The sequence below is a fragment of the Eriocheir sinensis genome, chromosome 9 (assembly GCF_024679095.1).
Source record: "Eriocheir sinensis breed Jianghai 21 chromosome 9, ASM2467909v1, whole genome shotgun sequence".
NCBI classification, from domain to species: domain Eukaryota; kingdom Metazoa; phylum Arthropoda; class Malacostraca; order Decapoda; family Varunidae; genus Eriocheir; species Eriocheir sinensis.
In genome coordinates this window covers 10,004,462-10,022,172 of record NC_066517.1, presented here as the reverse complement: position 1 = coordinate 10,022,172, position 17,711 = coordinate 10,004,462, and the positions used below count along the sequence as shown (strand labels likewise).

General features: G+C 43.3%; 1 protein-coding gene across 1 annotated transcript in view; it reads right to left on the bottom strand.

Annotated features, from left to right (window-relative positions):
* LOC126996277 (dynein axonemal heavy chain 5-like) overlaps positions 1-17,711 on the bottom strand; it is a 106,552-nt gene that overhangs the window by 82,521 nt on the left and 6,320 nt on the right. Inside the window, exons 3-4 of the mRNA XM_050856654.1 lie at positions 15,082-15,208; positions 11,879-12,024 (exon numbers count right to left, since the gene is read on the bottom strand). Of these exons, the coding sequence (XP_050712611.1) occupies positions 11,879-12,024; positions 15,082-15,208 (273 nt within the window). The remainder of the gene's footprint in view (positions 1-11,878; positions 12,025-15,081; positions 15,209-17,711) is intronic.

The following is a 17,711-nucleotide window of genomic DNA, read 5'->3' as shown; positions in this document are numbered from 1 at the left end:
AAGACACAATAGATGATATAAAGGGAAGGAGGAAGGGAAGGGAGAAAGGAAGGAGAGAAGGAATTAGAAAAAAAAATAAAGAGAGAGTAGTGAGAGAGGAAGACACATAGAAGACACAATGGATGATATAAAGGGAAGGAGGAAGGGAAGGGAGAAAGGAAGGAGAGAAGGGAGGAGAAAATGAGATAAAAAAAAGCCAAATCGGTGAGAGAGAGAGAGAGAGAGAGAGAGAGAGAGAGAGAGAGAGAGAGAGAGAGAGAGAGAGAGAGAGAGAGAGAGAGAGAGAGAGAGAGAGAGAGAGAGAGACAAGGAGGGAATGAGGGAAGGTAAGATGGGTGAAGAGGAAGAATGGGAAGAAGAAAGAAGGAAATGACGAAGTGAAGGAAAGAATGGCTGACGTGTGGGAGGAAGGGAGGAAGGAAGGGAGTATTTTTAGCAAGAGGAAGTGGAGAAGAAATACAAAGAAGGAAGAGAAGGAAAGAATGGCTGACGTGTGGAAGGAAGGGAGGAAGGAAGGGAGTATTTTTAGCAAGAGGAAGTGGAGAAGAAATACAAAGAAGGAAGAGAAGGAAAGAATGGCTGACGTGTGGAAGGAAGGGAGGAAGGAAGGGAGTATTTTTAGCAAGAGGAAGTGGAGAAGAAATACAAAGAAGGAAGAGAAGGAACAGAGGGATATTTTAAGAACTAGAAGTGGCAAAATAGAGGAAAAGAAGAAGAAGAGGCGGAGAGATGGAAGGAAGAGTGTGAAGTATCATAAGAAGAAAGGAAAAGGAGAAGTACAAATGAAGGAGGAAAGGGTGGAGGGAGAGAAGAGAAGGAAGGAAGGACAAACAGAGAAGGAGAAAAGATTGCAGAAAGGAAGAAAAGATAAATATAATAAAGAGAAAAGGAAAACAAAGGAAAACAGAAAGATAGGAATAAGTAATGGCAGATAAAGAGTAAAAAGAGAGAGGGAAGGAAGGACGGAAGGAAAAAGAAAAAAAAAGAAAGAAAAGATGAACGAAAAAAAAGAAGCAATAAAAAAGGAAGATAAAAGGAAGAAAGGCTAACTAAATGTGTAAATAATGGAAGGAAGGAAGGAAGGAAAAAAATAAAAAGATAAACGAAAAAAAGAGGGAAAAAAAGGAAGGGAGGTTAAGTAAATGTGTATAACTAGACGCTGGAGAAAATAAAATCTCTCTCTCTCTCTCTCTCTCTCTCTCTCTCTCTCTCTCTCTCTCTCTCTCTCTCTCTCTGGACAAGGTATTTCCCCGGCACTGACCTCACCTGTGTTTTTACGAGGCAACGTGTATATACGCACACACCAATTTGCTGTTATGACGCACACACACACACACACACACACACACACACACACACACACACACACACACACACGAAAGCACTAGCACGAGATACTGAAATGCTGCACGCCGGGTCCGTAGAGTTTCACACGAGACGGACTTAAATTTGATTGGTGTGATTTTTTTTTTATCTAAACGAGACCAATGGACGGCAAGGGGGAGAAAGAAGAGGAGGGAGGAAAGAATGATTGACTTGATGAAGGAAGGAAGGAAAGAAGGAAGGAAGGTAAAAATGAATGTAAGAAAAGAAAGGACAGTCACAGAGGAAGGAAGAACAGCAGAAAGGAAGAAAGGAGGAAAGAATGACTGACTTTATGAAGGAAGGAAGGAAGGAAGGAAGGAAGGATGGAAGGAAGGAAGGAAGGTAAAAATGAATGTAAGAAAAGAAAGGACAGTAACAGAGGAAGGAAGAACAGAAGAAAGGAAGAAAGGAGGAAAGAATGACTGACTTTATGAAGGAAGGAAGGAAGGAAGGTATAAATAAATGTAAGGAAAGGAAGGACAGTAACAGAGCAAGGAAGAACAGCAGAAAAGAAGAAAGGAGGAAAGAACGACTGGCTTAATGAATGAATGAATGAAGGAAGGAAGGAAGGTAGTATGTAAGGAAAGAAAAAGGACAGAAAGAGAGGCAGGAAGAAGAATAGCAGAGAAAGGAAGAAAAGAGGAATAATAATAAGAGAAAGGGAAGGGCGGAATGCAGGAAGGAAAAAATGGAAGGAAGGAAGAAAGGAAGGAAGGTAGGGAAAAAGGGAAGGAAGGAAGAAAGGAAGGAAGGAGGCAAAGAAGAAAGAGAAAAAGAGGATGAATGAAGAAACAAGGAAAGAGGAACGAGGAAAAGATACAGAAGAAAGATGAGTATATATGTTACCCGTAAAGGAAGGTAATAAAAGGGAGGGGAAAGCTAAGACAGAGAGGGGAGAAGAGAAGACGGCGAGGGTATAGAAAGGTAATAGAGGGGTGAAGATGAAGGGGAATGGGTGAAGATGGGGAAGAGGAAGAAGGGTTTACATGTGAAGGGATCGTACACTCTTACTGAAATGAGGGGCAGATCGATACATTAGCCGCATTACACACACACACACACACACACACACACACACACACACACACACACACACACACACACACACACACACACTATGGCTTCCTTGTGTTTACAGATTAGCAACATTACGTCAGAAAAGGTTTGCCAAGACGTAATCTATCACTTATAATCTATCCTCGTTGACTAATATCTATCATCTATTGTTTAATCTCCTGGTATTTGTATCTATCAGCTGTTCTCTCTGACCTCAATATCTAAACCTTGCATCACCTACACATCTAGGAAGGAAGGAAATAAGGCAGGAGTAGGTGAAGGAAGGAAGGAGTGACTCACTCCGGCGTTATCGCGATAAGTTATCGCGATACTTTATCGCTGATAACAAAATCGGGTTATCGGCCATCCGCTACTTATTTATATAAATATCGGTATCTTCGTTACTTTTGTAACCAAACTAGCGATAATAGTTACTTTTTTCCGCCTCTCAGAAAAAAAATGTTGTCTCCTCCCTACTGTGCATGCCTGGCCCGGACGCCCGGTGTTGTATGAAGAAAACTTCGGGGTATGAAATATGTTCGGTGAAGAGATTTCATACTTAGATAACAACATTAAAACACTAGGTCATTTTTTTTTTGTTAGACTCAAAAAACACTATATCAGAGAGAAAAATCATTTAACTTTGCTTAAAAGATGATTATTCACTGCCTGAAATTTGTGATCCCGTTGTAAAGAGCGCAAACAGAGACCAGCGGCTTGTGTTAGCACGTGGCGGCGTGGCGCGTGGCCTCTCAGCTGGGTCTCGAGTGACGGAGTGAGTGCCAGTGTTCCGGTTCCCAGTGCTTCAGTGCTTCTTTACTGAAGTGACTGTTAAAATGTTAATGGTGATCAGTAAGAATAACTGATTAAGTAGTGATGGGCCAGTTCATGAGAGACCAGTGTTTGTAAACAAAAGCTCCAGCTTTTGACGGTGGGAACGCCAAATAACACAACACCGGTTCAGGCGTTTCTAGTATTACCGTCTATATGTACGTGTCAACGTGTGGTTTTCAGGTTTTGTAAGTTTTCAAAAATATAGATAATGAAAATTTGAATTCATCTATGTTTTTTATTTAAAATATCAATATAGTATCGCTTTCGACTATCGGACTTATCGCTAGCTAGTATCGGAAATGTGGATTTATATCGGGTATCGGGTATCGATTATCGCCTATAATTTTGTGTCTCCAGTTAAGGAATATCGGTTATCACCGATAAGATTTTCCATTATCAGTTATCGGGTATCGGGAATAAGATTTTCTGTTATCGCGCCCAGCTATGGGAGTGAGTAAATAAATGGAAGGAGGAAAGGTAGGAACCCCGGGATAAAGGATAAAAAGGGAGGAAAGAAAAATGAGAAGAATGAACAAGGAAAATGAAAGGGAAAAAAAGGGACCATTATCCATCTCGTGGACCAGTTTTCCTCATTCCACCAGGCACTGTCTCTTTCCACTCTTCTCCTCCCTGAACCTAAATTTGTCGAGTGTCAGTTAATACATATACGAAAGATAAGAAATAGGCAACACATTCAGACCCAAACCGCACCCGAGGGACAGAAAACACGCAGCATGGGACCAAGAAAGAAACTCACGCACCAGTTAATACATATACAAAAGATAAGAAATAGGCAACACATTCAGACCCAAACCGCACCCAAGGGACAGAAAACACGTAGCAAGGGACCCAGAAACAAACTCACGCACCAGTTAATACATACACTTTTTCACTGACCAGCCTGGTAAACAAGCCTACAACTTTGCTATCCTCAACGACCTAGAGCAGTTGGTTCAGCACCCTACACGTATTCCCCACCGTCTTGGAGACAGGCCCAACATTCTAAACCTCTTCCTTACCTCTAATCCTTCTGCTTACTCTGTCAAACTGTTCTCTCCGTTGGGCTCCTCCGATCATAACCTTATTTCTGTTTCCTGTCCTATCGCTCCTGTACATCCTCTGGACTCACCGAAGAGGCGATGTTTCCGGCATTTTGCTTCAGCTCGGTGGAACGACCTGAGGATGTACTTTTCCGATTTCCCGTGGAATGATTACTGCTTCCAGGAGAGAGACCCTTCTGTGTGTGCCCAGCGCATCTCAGAGGTGATTGTCTCTGGAATGGAGGCATACATTCCACGTTCTTTCTCTACTCCTCATGCTAAAAAGCCTTGGTTTAATCATGCTTGTTCTCGTGCTATTAAAGATAGAGAGGCAGCTCGCAAAAGGTTCCAGAGCCTTCGAACTCCCGCTAACTATGACCTTTACATTTCAGCCCAGAATCGTGCCAAATCTATTATCCGACTTACCAAAACGTCTTTTATCAATAGAAAATGTCAACACCTTGCTTCTTCTGATTCTTCTCGTGACTTCTGGCATCTAGCCAAAAATATCTCCTCCAATTTCACTTCTTCCTCTTTTCCTCCTCTCCTTAACCTTGACGGCAGCACTGCCGTCTCATCTGTCTCTAAGGCTAAACTTTTCGCTCAAACTTTCTGTAATAGCTCCACCCTGGACGATTCTGGGCATATTCCTCCTACTCATCCCCTCTCAGACTCCTCTATGCCTGTTGTTAAGATTCTTCCAAATGATGTTTTCTATGCCCTCTCTGGCCTCAACTCTCAGAAGGCTTATGGACCTGATGGAGTGCCTCCTATTGTCCTTAAAAACTGAGCTTCCGTGCTGACACCCTGCCTGGTCAAACTCTTTCGTTTCTGCCTATCAACATCTACCTTTCCTTCCTGCAGGAAGTATGCCTTTGTACAGCCTGTGCCTAAGAAGGGTGGCCGATCTAATCCTTCAAACCGCCCTATAGCTTTATTTTCATATATATTTAAAGCTTTTAAATCAGTCCTTAACCGTAAGATTCAATAGCACCTTTCCACTTCTAACCTTCTATCTGATCGCCAGTATGGGTTCCGCAAGGGGCGTTCTACTGGCGATCTTCTTGCTCTCTTAACTGACTCCTTGTCATCCTCTCTTAGCCGTTTCGGTGAAACTTTCTCTGTTGCTCTAGACATATCGAAAGCCTTCGATAGAGTCTGGCACAAGTCTTTGCTTTTTTAAACTGCCCTCTTTCGGATTCTATCCCTCTCTCTGTTCCTTTATCTCCAGTTTCCTTTCCGGCCGTTCTATCTCTGCGGTGGTAGACGGTCACTGTTCTTCCCCTAAACCTATCAACAGTGGTGTTCCACAGGGCTCTGTCCTATCACCCACTCTCTTCCTGTTATTCATCAATGATCTTCTTTCCATAACAAACTGTCCTGTCCACTCATACGCCGACGACTCCACTCTGCATTATTCAACTTCTTTCAATAGAAGACCATCACAACAGGAAGTACATGACTCCAGATTGGAGGCTGCAGAACGCTTAACCTCAGACCTTGCTATCATTTCCGATTGGGGCAGAAGGAACCTTGTGTCCTTCAATGCCTTAAAAACTCAATTTCTCCACCTATCAACTCGACACAATCTTCCAAACACCTATCCCCTATTCTTCGACAACACTCAGCTATCACCATCTTCAACACTAAACATCCTCGGTCTATCCTTAACTCAAAATCTCAACTGAAAACTTTACATCTCCACTCTCGCTAAATCAGCTTCCTCGAGGTTGGGCGTTCTGTATCGTCTCCGCCAGTTCTTCTCCCCCGCGCAGTTGCTATCCATATACAGGGGCCTTGTCCGCCCTCGTATGGAGTATGCATCTCACGTGTGGGGGGTCTCCACTCACACAGCTCTTCTGGACAGAGTGGAGTCTAAGGCTCTTCGTCTCATCAGCTCTCCTCCTCCTACTGATAGTCTTCTACTTCTTAAATTCCGTCGCGATGTTGCCTCTCTTTCTATCTTCTATCGATATTTCCACGCTGACTGCTCTTCTGAACTTGCTAACTGCATGCCTCCCCCCCTCCCGCGGCCCCGCTGCACACGACTTTCTACTCATGCTCATCCCTGTACTGTCCAAACCCCTTATGCAAGAGTTAACCAGCATCTTCACTCTTTCATCCCTTACGCTGGTAAACTCTGTAACAATCTTCCTTCATCTGTATTTCCTCCTGCCTACGACTTGAACTCTTTCAAGAGAAGGGTATCAGGACACCTTTCCTCCCGAAATTGACCCCTCTTTCGGCCACCTCTTTTGATTCTTTTTAGGAGCAGCGAGTAGCGGGCTTTTTTTATTATTGTTTCCTTTTTTTGTGCCCTTGAGCTGTCACCTTTGTTGTAAAAAAAAAAAAAAGAAAGATAAGAAATAGGCAACACATTCAGACCCAAACCGCACCCGAGGGACAGAAAACACGCGGCAAGGGGCCCAGAAACAAACTCTCGCACCAGTTAATACATACACGAAAGACAAGAAATAGGCAAAACATTCAGACCCAAACCGCACCCGAGGGACAGAAAACACGCGGCAAGGGGCCCAGAAACAAACTCTCGCACCAGTTAATACATACACGAAAGACAAGAAATAGGCAAAACATTCAGACCCAAACCGCACCCCAGGGACAGAAAACACGCAGCAAGGGACCAAGAAACAAACTCACGCACCCATCCGTCATGATTATTAGGTAAGAGACATATTAGATGTATTTTCCTTGTGTGTGTGTGTGTGTGTGTGTGTGTGTGTGTGTGTGTGTGTGCCATTTTTTCCACTTTCACGGTCCAAATGAAATAATATCGTAGTAATCATATTGTGAACGCGCCTATTTCTATTATTATTATTATTATTATTATTATTATTATTATTATTATTATTATTATTATTATTATTATTACTACTACTACTACTACTACTACTACTAGCGATGACTGACAGTGGTGGTGGTGGTGGTGGTGGTGGTAGTAGTGGGGGTGTTGCGTCCATCACTACCACCACCACCACCACCACCACCACTACCACCACCACCACCATTACCACCACCACTACAGCCAACCACCGACCGCTTCTGACTTTTTTTTTCACGACCGTAATTTAGGTGAGGATAAAAAAAGAGCCCTGACTCGTACCTGCATTACACCGCGAGGAAGTTAGATTGGAATTCCTTACTGGCGCGCGGAAGAGGGAAAAAAAGAGAAAGGCAGAAAAAAAGAGAAGAAGGATATATACTTATTTTTTTGGTGGTGGTGGTGGAAGGAAGGAAGGAGGGAGGGAGGGAAGGAAAGAAGGAAGGAAGGAAGGAAGGAAGGAAGGAAGGAAGGAAGGAAGGATAGAAGGAAGAAAAGAAGGAAGGAAGGAAGGAAGGAGGGAAGAAGGAAAAGGAAGAGAAAAACTAATGAATGAAAGAAAGGAGGAAGGAAGCAAGGTAGAGAAGAACGAAGGAAGGAAGGAAGGAAAGAATGAATGAATGAATGAATGAAGGAAGGAAGGAAGGAAGAAAGGAAGAAAGGGAAGAATAAAGGATAAAATGGAAGGCGAAATGAGAGAAGAGTGAGCAAGGGAAGGAAGGAAGGGAGGAAGAAAAAAAGAGAAAGAAAATTAGAGATAAGAGGGAAAGACGGAATATATGGTGATGATGGTGGTGGTAGTGGTGGTGGTGATGGTGATGAGGATGGTGGTGGTGGTGGTGAAGGTGGTGGTGATGGTGGTGGTGGTGGTGAAGGTGGTGGTGATGGTGGTAGTGAGGGCAGCAACAGATGGCAGGAATCAGTTCAGGTATCATATAATAATTTTACGACCAATTCCAGCTTCCTAATGAACGTCAAATCTCAGGTGGTGTTACGTCAGGTGTATGGATCTTACCTGGAAAACCTGACTAATTAATCTTGACCTCGACTCCCGCAGGTAGGATGAAAGGCGTGAAGGTATGCGAGTCACCTGGATCTTTTTTTCTTTTTTTGTGTAGAATTATGCGGTGCCATTCTTCAGCTCCATGATATCTAAAGATGTTTATTTTTTCTGACGGTCTCCCTTTCTTTTAGCCTGTTCACGATGGAAGGAAGGAAGGAAGGAGGGAAGGTAGGAAGGAAGGAAAGGAAGGAAGGGAGGAAAAAGGAAGAAAGGAAAAAAGGAAGGAAGGAAGGGAAGGAAGGAAGGAAGGAAGGTATGTCTGTAAGGAAGCTAAGAGAGGTAAAAGAGATAAAAATATCAAGTTAAAATATCGATTTTAACTTGGGCGCGAGTCAAGGATTCCCCACGAGACCGCGCTGGTGCCACATCACTCCAATACTCTCCTCAGAGAGGTCACATATCTCTCTCTCTCTTGTATGGCTGTGTTGGGCGCGAGTGTGAGATCTACTTGAGTTGTCCATTGTGGCGTAACGCTGAATGGTGCGGCCTCGGGCGCCTGTTTCCAAGGTTCGTCAGGCGGCACCGTCGCATGAGCCACGTTGCCAAGTGATATGGAAGGTTTACTGAGTCGTTGTCTTTCCCTCTAATCCCAAGCCATTCATAACAACATGCAGTCGTATTATGAATGTATATATATTCCATAAATAGATAACGTACAGACTATCAGTGAGACAGATCGCCATGCGCAGGTCATCGCTTGATCTGTAAACATTGGGGGTTTCCCCGGGCCAAGCCACAGGGCTCAAGTTAGAGTCGATGGACTTTAGTATAGACATGAGAGGAGGGGGAAATGGAAACAGGAGAAGGGAAAGTCGAATATGAGAGGGGAAAGTCGATAATGAGAGGGAAAAGTCGAAGAAATGAGAGGAAAAAGTCGAAAAAATGAAAGGGAAAAGTCGATAATGAGAGGGAAAAGTCGAAGATATGAGAGGAAAAAGTCGAAAAAATGAGAGGGAAAAGTCGATAATGAGAGGGAAAAGTCAAATAAATGAGAGGGAAAAGTCGAAAAAATGAGAGGGAAAAGTCGAAAAAATGAGAGGGAAAAGTTGACAACGAGAGGAAAAAGGTGAAGAAATGAGACGGAAAAGTCGAAAATGAGGAAAAAGTAAAAAAAATAAAGGGAAAAGTAAAGAAATGAGAAGGGAAGTGGAAAAAGGAAAGAGAAAACTAAAAAAATGGGAAAAAGTAAAAAAAAGAAAGGGGAAAGTAAAGAAAAAGAGAGGGGAGATAGAGAAATGAGAGGGACAAGTGAAAAAAATGGATGGAAAGTCGAAGACATGAAAAGGAGAATGAAGAATACAGGAAAATAATGAGTGTTGAAAGTGAAAAAAAGAGGAAAACCGAAAAATAGGGAGAAAAGTAAAAAAAAAGAAAGTAAAAACAACCCCCCAAAAAACTAGAGCACGAAGAAGAAATGAAAAAGAGAATGAAAAATACAGGAAAATAATGAGTGGGGAAAGTAAGAAAAATGAGAAAAAAACAAAAAAAGGGAGAAAGTAAAAAAAAAGGAATAAAAAAACTAGAGGAGGAAAAAGAAGAAATGAAAAGGAAAATATGGAACACAGGAAAATAATGAGTGGTGGTGAAAGTAAAAAAAAGGAAAAAAAGAAAAAAAGAAAAAACGGAAAAAAAAACGGAAGAAGAAGAAGAAATGAAAAGGAGAAAAAACAGGAAAATAATGAGTGATAGTGAATGTAAAAAAAAGGAAAAAAACAAAAACAAAAGGAAAAAAAGGGCATTAAATAACAACAACAAAAAAAAAACCTAGAGTCGGAAGAAGAAGAAATGAAAAGGAGAATAAAGAATACAGGAAAATAATAATGAGTGCTCAAAGTAAAAAAAAAAAGTAAAAAAAGGGAGAAAAGTAAAGAAAGTAAACAAACCAAAAAAAAAAAAAAAAAACAGCAGGAAAAGTACACCTAACCTAACTTGGGAGGTCCGGAGTTAAGGTGTTTTTGTTGTTGTTTTTTGTTTGTTTCTACTTCCTAATCTTCTGCTTTTCTCCATCTTTTCGCTTTTTCCTTCATTTTTCTTACTTTTCCCCACTCATTATTTTCCTGTATTTTTTATTCTCCTTTACATTTCTTCGACTTCCCACCTTTTATTTCCCTTGTTCCTCTCATTTTTCTACCTCCCTCTCATTTTTCTACTTCCCCTTTCATTTTTCTACTTACTCTCATTTTTCTACTTTCCCTCTCATTTTTCTACTTCCCCTTTCATTTTTCTACTTACTCTCATTTTTCTACTTTCCCTCTCATTTTTCTACTTCCCCTCTCATTTTTCTACCTCCCCTCTCATTTTTCTACCTCCCCTCTCATTTTCTACTTCCCCTATCATTCTTCAACCTCCCCTCTCATTTTTCTACCTCCCCTCTCATTTTTCTACCTCCCCTCTCATTTTTCTACTTCCCCTCTCATTCTTCTACCTCCCCTCTCATTTTTCTACCTCCCCTCTCATTTTTCTACTTCCCCTCTCATTTTTCTACCTCCCCTCTCATTTTTCTACTTCCCCTCTCATTTTTCTACCTCCCCTCTCATTTTTCTACTTCCCCTCTCATTCTTCTACCTCCCCTCTCATTTTTCTACTTCCCCTCTCATTTTTCTACTTCCCCTCTCATTTTTCTACCTCCCCTCTCATTTTTCTACCTCCCCTCTCATTTTTCTACTTCCCCTCTCATTTTTCTACCTCCCCTCTCATTTTTCTACCTCCCCTCTGATTTTTCTACTTCCCCTGTCATTTTTCTACTTCCCCTCTCATTTTTCTACTTCTCCTCTCATTTTTCTACTTCCCCTGTTATTTTTCTACTTCCCCTCTCATTTTTCTACTTCCCCTCTCATTTTTCTACTTCCCCTCTCATTCTTCTACTTCCCCTCTCACTTTTCTACTTCCCCTCTCATATTTCTACTAATCTTCTCATTTTTCTACCTCCCCTCTCATTTTTCTACTTTCTCTCTCATTCTTCTACTTCCCCTCTCATTTTTTTACTTCCCCTCTCATTTTTCTACCTCCCCTCTCATTTTTCTACCTCTCCTCTCATTTTCTACCTCCCCTCTCATTTTTCTACTTTCTCTCTCATTCTTCTACTTCCCCTCTCATTCTTTTTACTTCCCCTCTCATTTTTCTACCTCCCTTCTCATTTTTCTACCTCCCCTCTCATTTTTCTACCTCCCTTCTCATTTTTCTACCTCCCCTCTCATTTTTCTTCTTTCTTTCTCATTCTTCTACTTCCCCTCTCATTTTTTTGCTTCCCCTCTCATTTTTCTACCTCTTCTCTCATTTTCTACCTCCCCCCTCATTTTTCTACCTCCCCCCTCATTTTTCTACCTCCCCTCTCATTTTTCTACCTCCCCTCTCATTTTTCTTTTTTCTTTCTCATTCTTCTACTTCTCATTTTTTTGCTACCTCTCCTCATTTTCTACCGCCCCCCTCATTTTTCTACCTAGCCGCTCATTTTTCTACCTCCCTTCTCATTTTTCTACCTCCCCTCTCATTTTTCTTTTTTCTTTCTCATTTTTCTACTTCCCCTCTCATTTTTCTACTTCCCCTCTCATTTTTCTACCTCCCCTCTCATTTTTCTACTTCCCCTCTCATTTTCTACCTCCCCTTTCATTTTTCTACTTCCTTTCATTTTTTTACTTTTCATTCTCATTTTCGACCTGTAAGTTTCGCCATCACACTCACCCTGTGCACGTTCTCCTCAGTAACAGAGCGCTGCGGGTTGGTTCGCGTCATGCACACACACACGCCTCGCAGCGGGGTGGTGCGCGGGTTGCCCACGAACAGACGCATGCGGCGGCCCGGCGTCTCGGGCTCCGCTGCCGGCTCGCCTGTTGAAGAAAACGGGAAGAGATTGCTTGAGGAACGTTAGTTGGGGTCTTAAGGTAAATGAATTGGGTGTTTATAAGGGAAATGTGAAGGGTTGATAAACGGACAAATAGGGACAAATAGGGTGAAGTAAGAGAATGAGAGGGAAAAGCTGAAAAATGAGAGAGGTAAGTGGGAAAAAATGAGAGGGAAAAGACACAAAAAGATGAGAGGGGAGATAAAAGAAAATGAAAAGGAATAGAAGAAAATAGAAGGGAAAGTACCGAAACGAAAGGGAAGTAGAAACCGTAGAAATTAAAAAAAAAATTGAGGGGGAATGTAAAGTAAGAAGAGTAGAAGTAGTAGTAGTAGTAGTAGTAGTAGTAGTAGTAGTAGTAGTAGTACATAAGAACATAAGAACATAAGAACGCAGGAGTCTACAAGCGGCCGGTACGAGGCCTGACGGAGGCAGCCTTTGAACCTAAGATCTAACCCCACCTAATATCGCTGTCCATGAATTTATCTAGTCTATTTTTGAATGTGACAATTGTATTGGCACTCACCACATGACTGCTAAGCCTATTCCACTCATCCACCACCCTGTTAGTAAACCAATTTTTGCCTATGTCCCTGTTGAATCTAACAAAACCTTATGAATGTCTCCTTATTAAAGCCCTTCATCCATTTATAAACGCCTTTCTAGAGAATGCATGAAGGAGAAGAATGAGAATGAATGGTAGTAGTAGTAGTAATAGTAGTAGTAGTAGTAGTAGTAGTAGTAGTAGTAGTAGTAGTAGTAGTACCAGCAGTAATAGTAACAGTAGTAGTAGTAGTAGTAGTAGTAGTAGTAGTAGTAGTAGTAGTAGTAGTAAAGTATTAGAAGGAATAAGAAGGAAAAGAAAGAGGATGGGGGAGAAATACGAGGAAAGGGAACAAAGGAAGAAGAAAGTGATTTATGATGCAGGGAAGAAAAAGATAATAAAAGAAAAAAAACTAATAAAAAAATCAAAAAAGAATATAGAGAACAAAGAAAGACAGACAACGAAACAAAGGCGGAGAAGAAAATGATTAATGATGCAGCGAATAGAAAAAAAAGAAGAAAACAATAAAACAAAACTAATGAAAGAAAATTAACCTAAGAAACTAGACCATCAAAGGAAGACGAGAGAGAGAGAGAGAGAGAGAGAGAGAGAGAGAGAGAGAGAGAGAGAGAGAGAGAGAGAGAGAGAGAGAGAGAGAGAGAGAGAGAGAGAGAGAGAGAGAGAGAGAGAGAGAGAGAGAGAGAGAGAGAGAGAGAGAGAGAGAGAGAGAGAGAGAGAGAGAGAGAGAGAGAGAGAGAGAGAGAGAGAGAGAGAGAGAGAGAGAGAGAGAGAGAGAGAGAGAGAGAGAGAGAGAGAGAGAGAGAGAGAGAGAGAGAGAGAGAGAGAAAAACCAAAGGATGCGAGGGACAAAGGAAGGAAGGAAGGAAGGAAGAAGGATTAAAGAAGATAATACAAAAATAAGTCAAATTAATGTCAGGAGGAAGGGAAGGAAGTGAAGAATGGCTGAAGAGAATGACGAATAACCTTAAAAAAAAAAAATGAGGGAAGGAAATACGGATAAAAAATAATTGAAGAACAGAAGAAAGGGAGGAAGGAAGGAAGGAAGGAAGGAAGGAAGAAAGGGAAGGAAGTGAAGAATGGCTGAAGAGAATAACGAATAACCAGAAAAAAAATGAAGGAGGGAAATACGGATAAAAGAAAATAATTGAAGAACAGAAGGAAGGAAGGAAGAAAGGAAGGAGGAAGGAAGGGAAGAAAAAACTAAAAAGAAAAAAAAAGTAAAGGCGTGTCATGGCAAAGTCACATAAAAGAAGAAATATACCAGATTAACTTACTGGAAGAAGGAGGAGGAGGAGGAGGAGGAGGAGGGCACAAGAGACACGAAGGGGACAGCAAGCATAAAGCCAACAGGAGGAGGAGGAGGAGGAGGGCACAAGAGACACGAAGGGGACAGCAAGCATAAAGCCAACAGGAGGAGGAGGAGGAGGAGGAGGAGGAGGAGGGCACAAGAGACACGAAGGGGACAGCAAGCATAAAGCCAACAGGAGGAGGAGGAGGAGGAGGAGGAGGAGGGCACAAGAGACACGAAGGGGACAGCAAGCATAAAGGCAACAGGAGGAGGAGGAGGAGGAGGAGGCGCCTTACGTGACTCGGTCCAGCGTTAGGGAAGAAGAGTGAAGAGAATAATCATCTTCACGTTTGAGTCTCCCATGCGAGCCTTTGCAGGAGGAGGAGGAGGAGGAGGAGGAAGGTTACGCCAGTTTGACGCAGAATATTAAAAAAAACTGCTACCTCTGTTTCGTCATCCTCCTCCTCTTCCTCTTCCTCCTCTTACCTAATTTAATCTGATCTAACCTCCTCCTCCTCCTCCTCCTTCTCCTCCTAACATTATCTAACCTGACCTGACCTAACCTGACCACCTGACGTGACCTAACCTAACTTAACCTAGTCAAACCTAACCTGACCTAACCTAACCTAACCAAACCTAACCTGACCTGACCTAGCCTAACCTGACCTGACCTAACCTAACTTCCTAGCCTAACCTAACCTAACCTTTCCTCACCTCACCTAACCTAACCTATCCTAACCTGACGTGACCTAACCTAACTTAACCTAGTCTAACCTAACCTGATCTAACCTAACCTAAACAAACTTAACCTGACCCTTTTCATCTTTCCTAATTACCCCTCTTCTCTCTATCTATTTATAACCTTCTCTCTCTCTATCTATCTATCTATCTATCTTAACCCTTTGACTGCCTTCTTTTCTTTATCTTTTGTTTATAACCTCTCCATCTATCTATCTCATCTGTCTATCTATCTTAACCCCTTGACTGCCTTCTTTTCCTTATCTTTTGTTTATAATCTTCTCTCTATCTATCTTAACTCCTTGACTGCCTTCTTTTCCTTATCTTTTGTTTATAACCTTCTCTCTATCTATCTATCTCATCTATCTATCTATCTTAACCCTTTGACTGCCTTCTTTTCCTTATCTACTGTTTCTCCCCTATGCTTCTGCTCCTTACTGTTCCTCACGTACCATCCTCAGTGTGCTGCGTCGCCGTGGAGTTGCGTCGGGATGGCTGCTGCTCCGTGGGCCCCGAGACCTCCGAGTTACGCCGGGAGTGACCGCTAGAGGGCTGCGACAGGAGGGGCGACGTGGGCGACTGTGAGGGAAGAGGAAGAGGAAGGGAGGGTGTTAGAAGCGTGTGTGGAAGGGGACATAAGAGAGCTAGGAACAAAGGGTGGAAAGAAGGGAAATAAAATGGAAGAAGGAGGAAGGAAGGAAAAGGTAAAAAAGTATGCCTTCCCCACCACTACGCAAATGCTCCCGGTGCGAGGGGCGATTTGCTCAACAATATTATGACAAGGGTGCGGAGTCATGCAGACACTGTCTCATGGAGATTAGGATTTCAGATTTAGAGCAGGGCTTGTCGAAGTGTCTTGCTCTCATGCAACTAAACACGCCGCTGCCCGCCACCGCCGCTTCTTCTTCTTCTTCTTCTTCTCCTCCCTCGTCTCTTAGTACATCTGTCTCCACTTCCGCTTCGTCCTCTTCCACCTCCTTCTCCACCCCTACCACTGTTCTGACCCGCTCCAAGGCGCGCTCTCTGAAAGATAGACCCACCCCTTCCCAAACCCTCTCCCTCACCCACCCTGCTTGCTTCCCCTCTCGTTCTTCTTCTTCTTCTTCTTCTTCTTCTTCTTCTTCTTCTTCTTCTTCTTCTTCTTCTTCTTCTTCTTCTTCTTCTTCTTCCTCCTCTTCAGCTTCCACCTACGCTGCCCGCACGTCCATCTCCCCGTCCCCCTCGTCCTCCTCCTACACTTCCTCCTCCTCCTCCTCCTCCTCCTCCTCCTCCTCCTCCTCCTCATCATCATCATCATCATCGCTATCATCATCATCATCTTCTTCTTCTGTTTCTTATCCATCTTCTTCTTCTTCATTCTCTTCACCTCCCTCCTCCTCCTCCTCCTCCTCCTCCTCCTCCTCCTCCCCCTCCCCCTCCTCCTCCTCCTCCTCATATTCCGCCTCCCCCTCCTCCTCCTCCTCCTCCTCCTCCTCCTCCTCCTCCTCCTCCACCTCCTCCTCCTCCTCCTCCTCGTCCTCTCCTCCTCCTCCTCCTCCTCCTCCTCCTGCTCGTCCGCCTCCTCCTCCACGTCCTCCTCCTCCTCCTCCTCCTCCTCCTCCTCCTTCTCCTCGCTAGCGTACAGGCGCAGACGGAAGACATCCTCCCAGCCGTCTCCTGTGAAGACGGATCACACTTCAACGGATCAAGGATCAACACCAAGGTTAACATAAAACTGGTGGGTGACAGCATTGTTAGAGAACAACTGACTGAGTTCTGTGGACGAAGTATCAAGAACAGGAGACGCTACTGTATTCCTGGTGCAAAACTACAAGATATAGAAGAAGCGGCAGACCTCGTCTCAGACCGCACGGAACAGGACACACTGTTTTGCACGCTGGCACGAACAACGTTCAAACAACGCGCACGGAGGAAATTTTAGCCGACTACCGACGAGTAATCCGCCGCTACAAGGAGAAGTCACGCCACATCATTGTCTCCGGGATTCTTCCGAGAATCAACGCCTTCACAGGCTTCCACAGAAAGGCGTCAAACATCAACAACAGACTGAAGCACCTCTGTCAGGACGAGGAAGTTTCGTTCGCAAATGTGTGGGATCATTTCTTTGACAACCCCGACCTTTTCCGTCCTGACGGTCTTCACCTCAATGCGATTGGATCAGCACGGCTTGGTAGGCTGCTGAACGTGGAAGTACTTTTGTACTCAAAAACTCTGAGCGCGGAGTGGCACCAAAGTATCGTAAACAACCAACCAGTAGAGCCCGCCCATCATACACCAACGCCCCCAACAGAAAACACACGCAGACACCGGACTACTGTGCCTCGAAGCACTGAAGTCAAGAAGGACATTTCTGTCCTATACACCAACGCGCGGAGCTTAATACCCAAACGGGATGAGTTACTTGCCTACGTTGACGTAGAAAGTCCGGACGTGATTGCCATCACCGAAACGTGGGCCACCTCTGACCACCTAATGACCGAATTCTCAATTCCAGGCTACGAGAGCTTCTACAAAAACAGACTTCACAAGAAAGGAGGAGGTGTTATCTGTTACGTCAAGAACAAATACCCTGCCGTGGAAGTAACCAAAAGGGACTCAGAGAAATATGACACAGTATATGTTGAACTGGAGACTAGCAAGCACAACAAAATAACGATTGGAACCGTTTACAGACCTCCAAAGCAACAAGAAGCGGACGACGAAGCGCTGTACGAAGAAATCCACACCGTAACGCAAAACAAACAATCAGTCATTATCGGGGACTTTAACTGTGCCAACATTGACTGGACCACGATGATTGGAGATCGGGAGGGTAACAGATTGGTCGAAATGTTAGAAGACACTTTTCTTACTCAGATTGTTACCCAACCGACGAGGGAAAATAACATATTAGACCTAGTACTCGTGAGTGATTCAGATCTCACACGTGAATGTCAAGTCGGCGAAAAGCTGGATGGTTGCGACCATCACCTAATCCGCCTAAAGATCAGAACAGACCATGAACTCACCGAACACACGTCCAAGATTCCAGACTACAAAAGAGCCAATTTTAATTTCGCTCGTGAGCTGCTAACCCAGACAA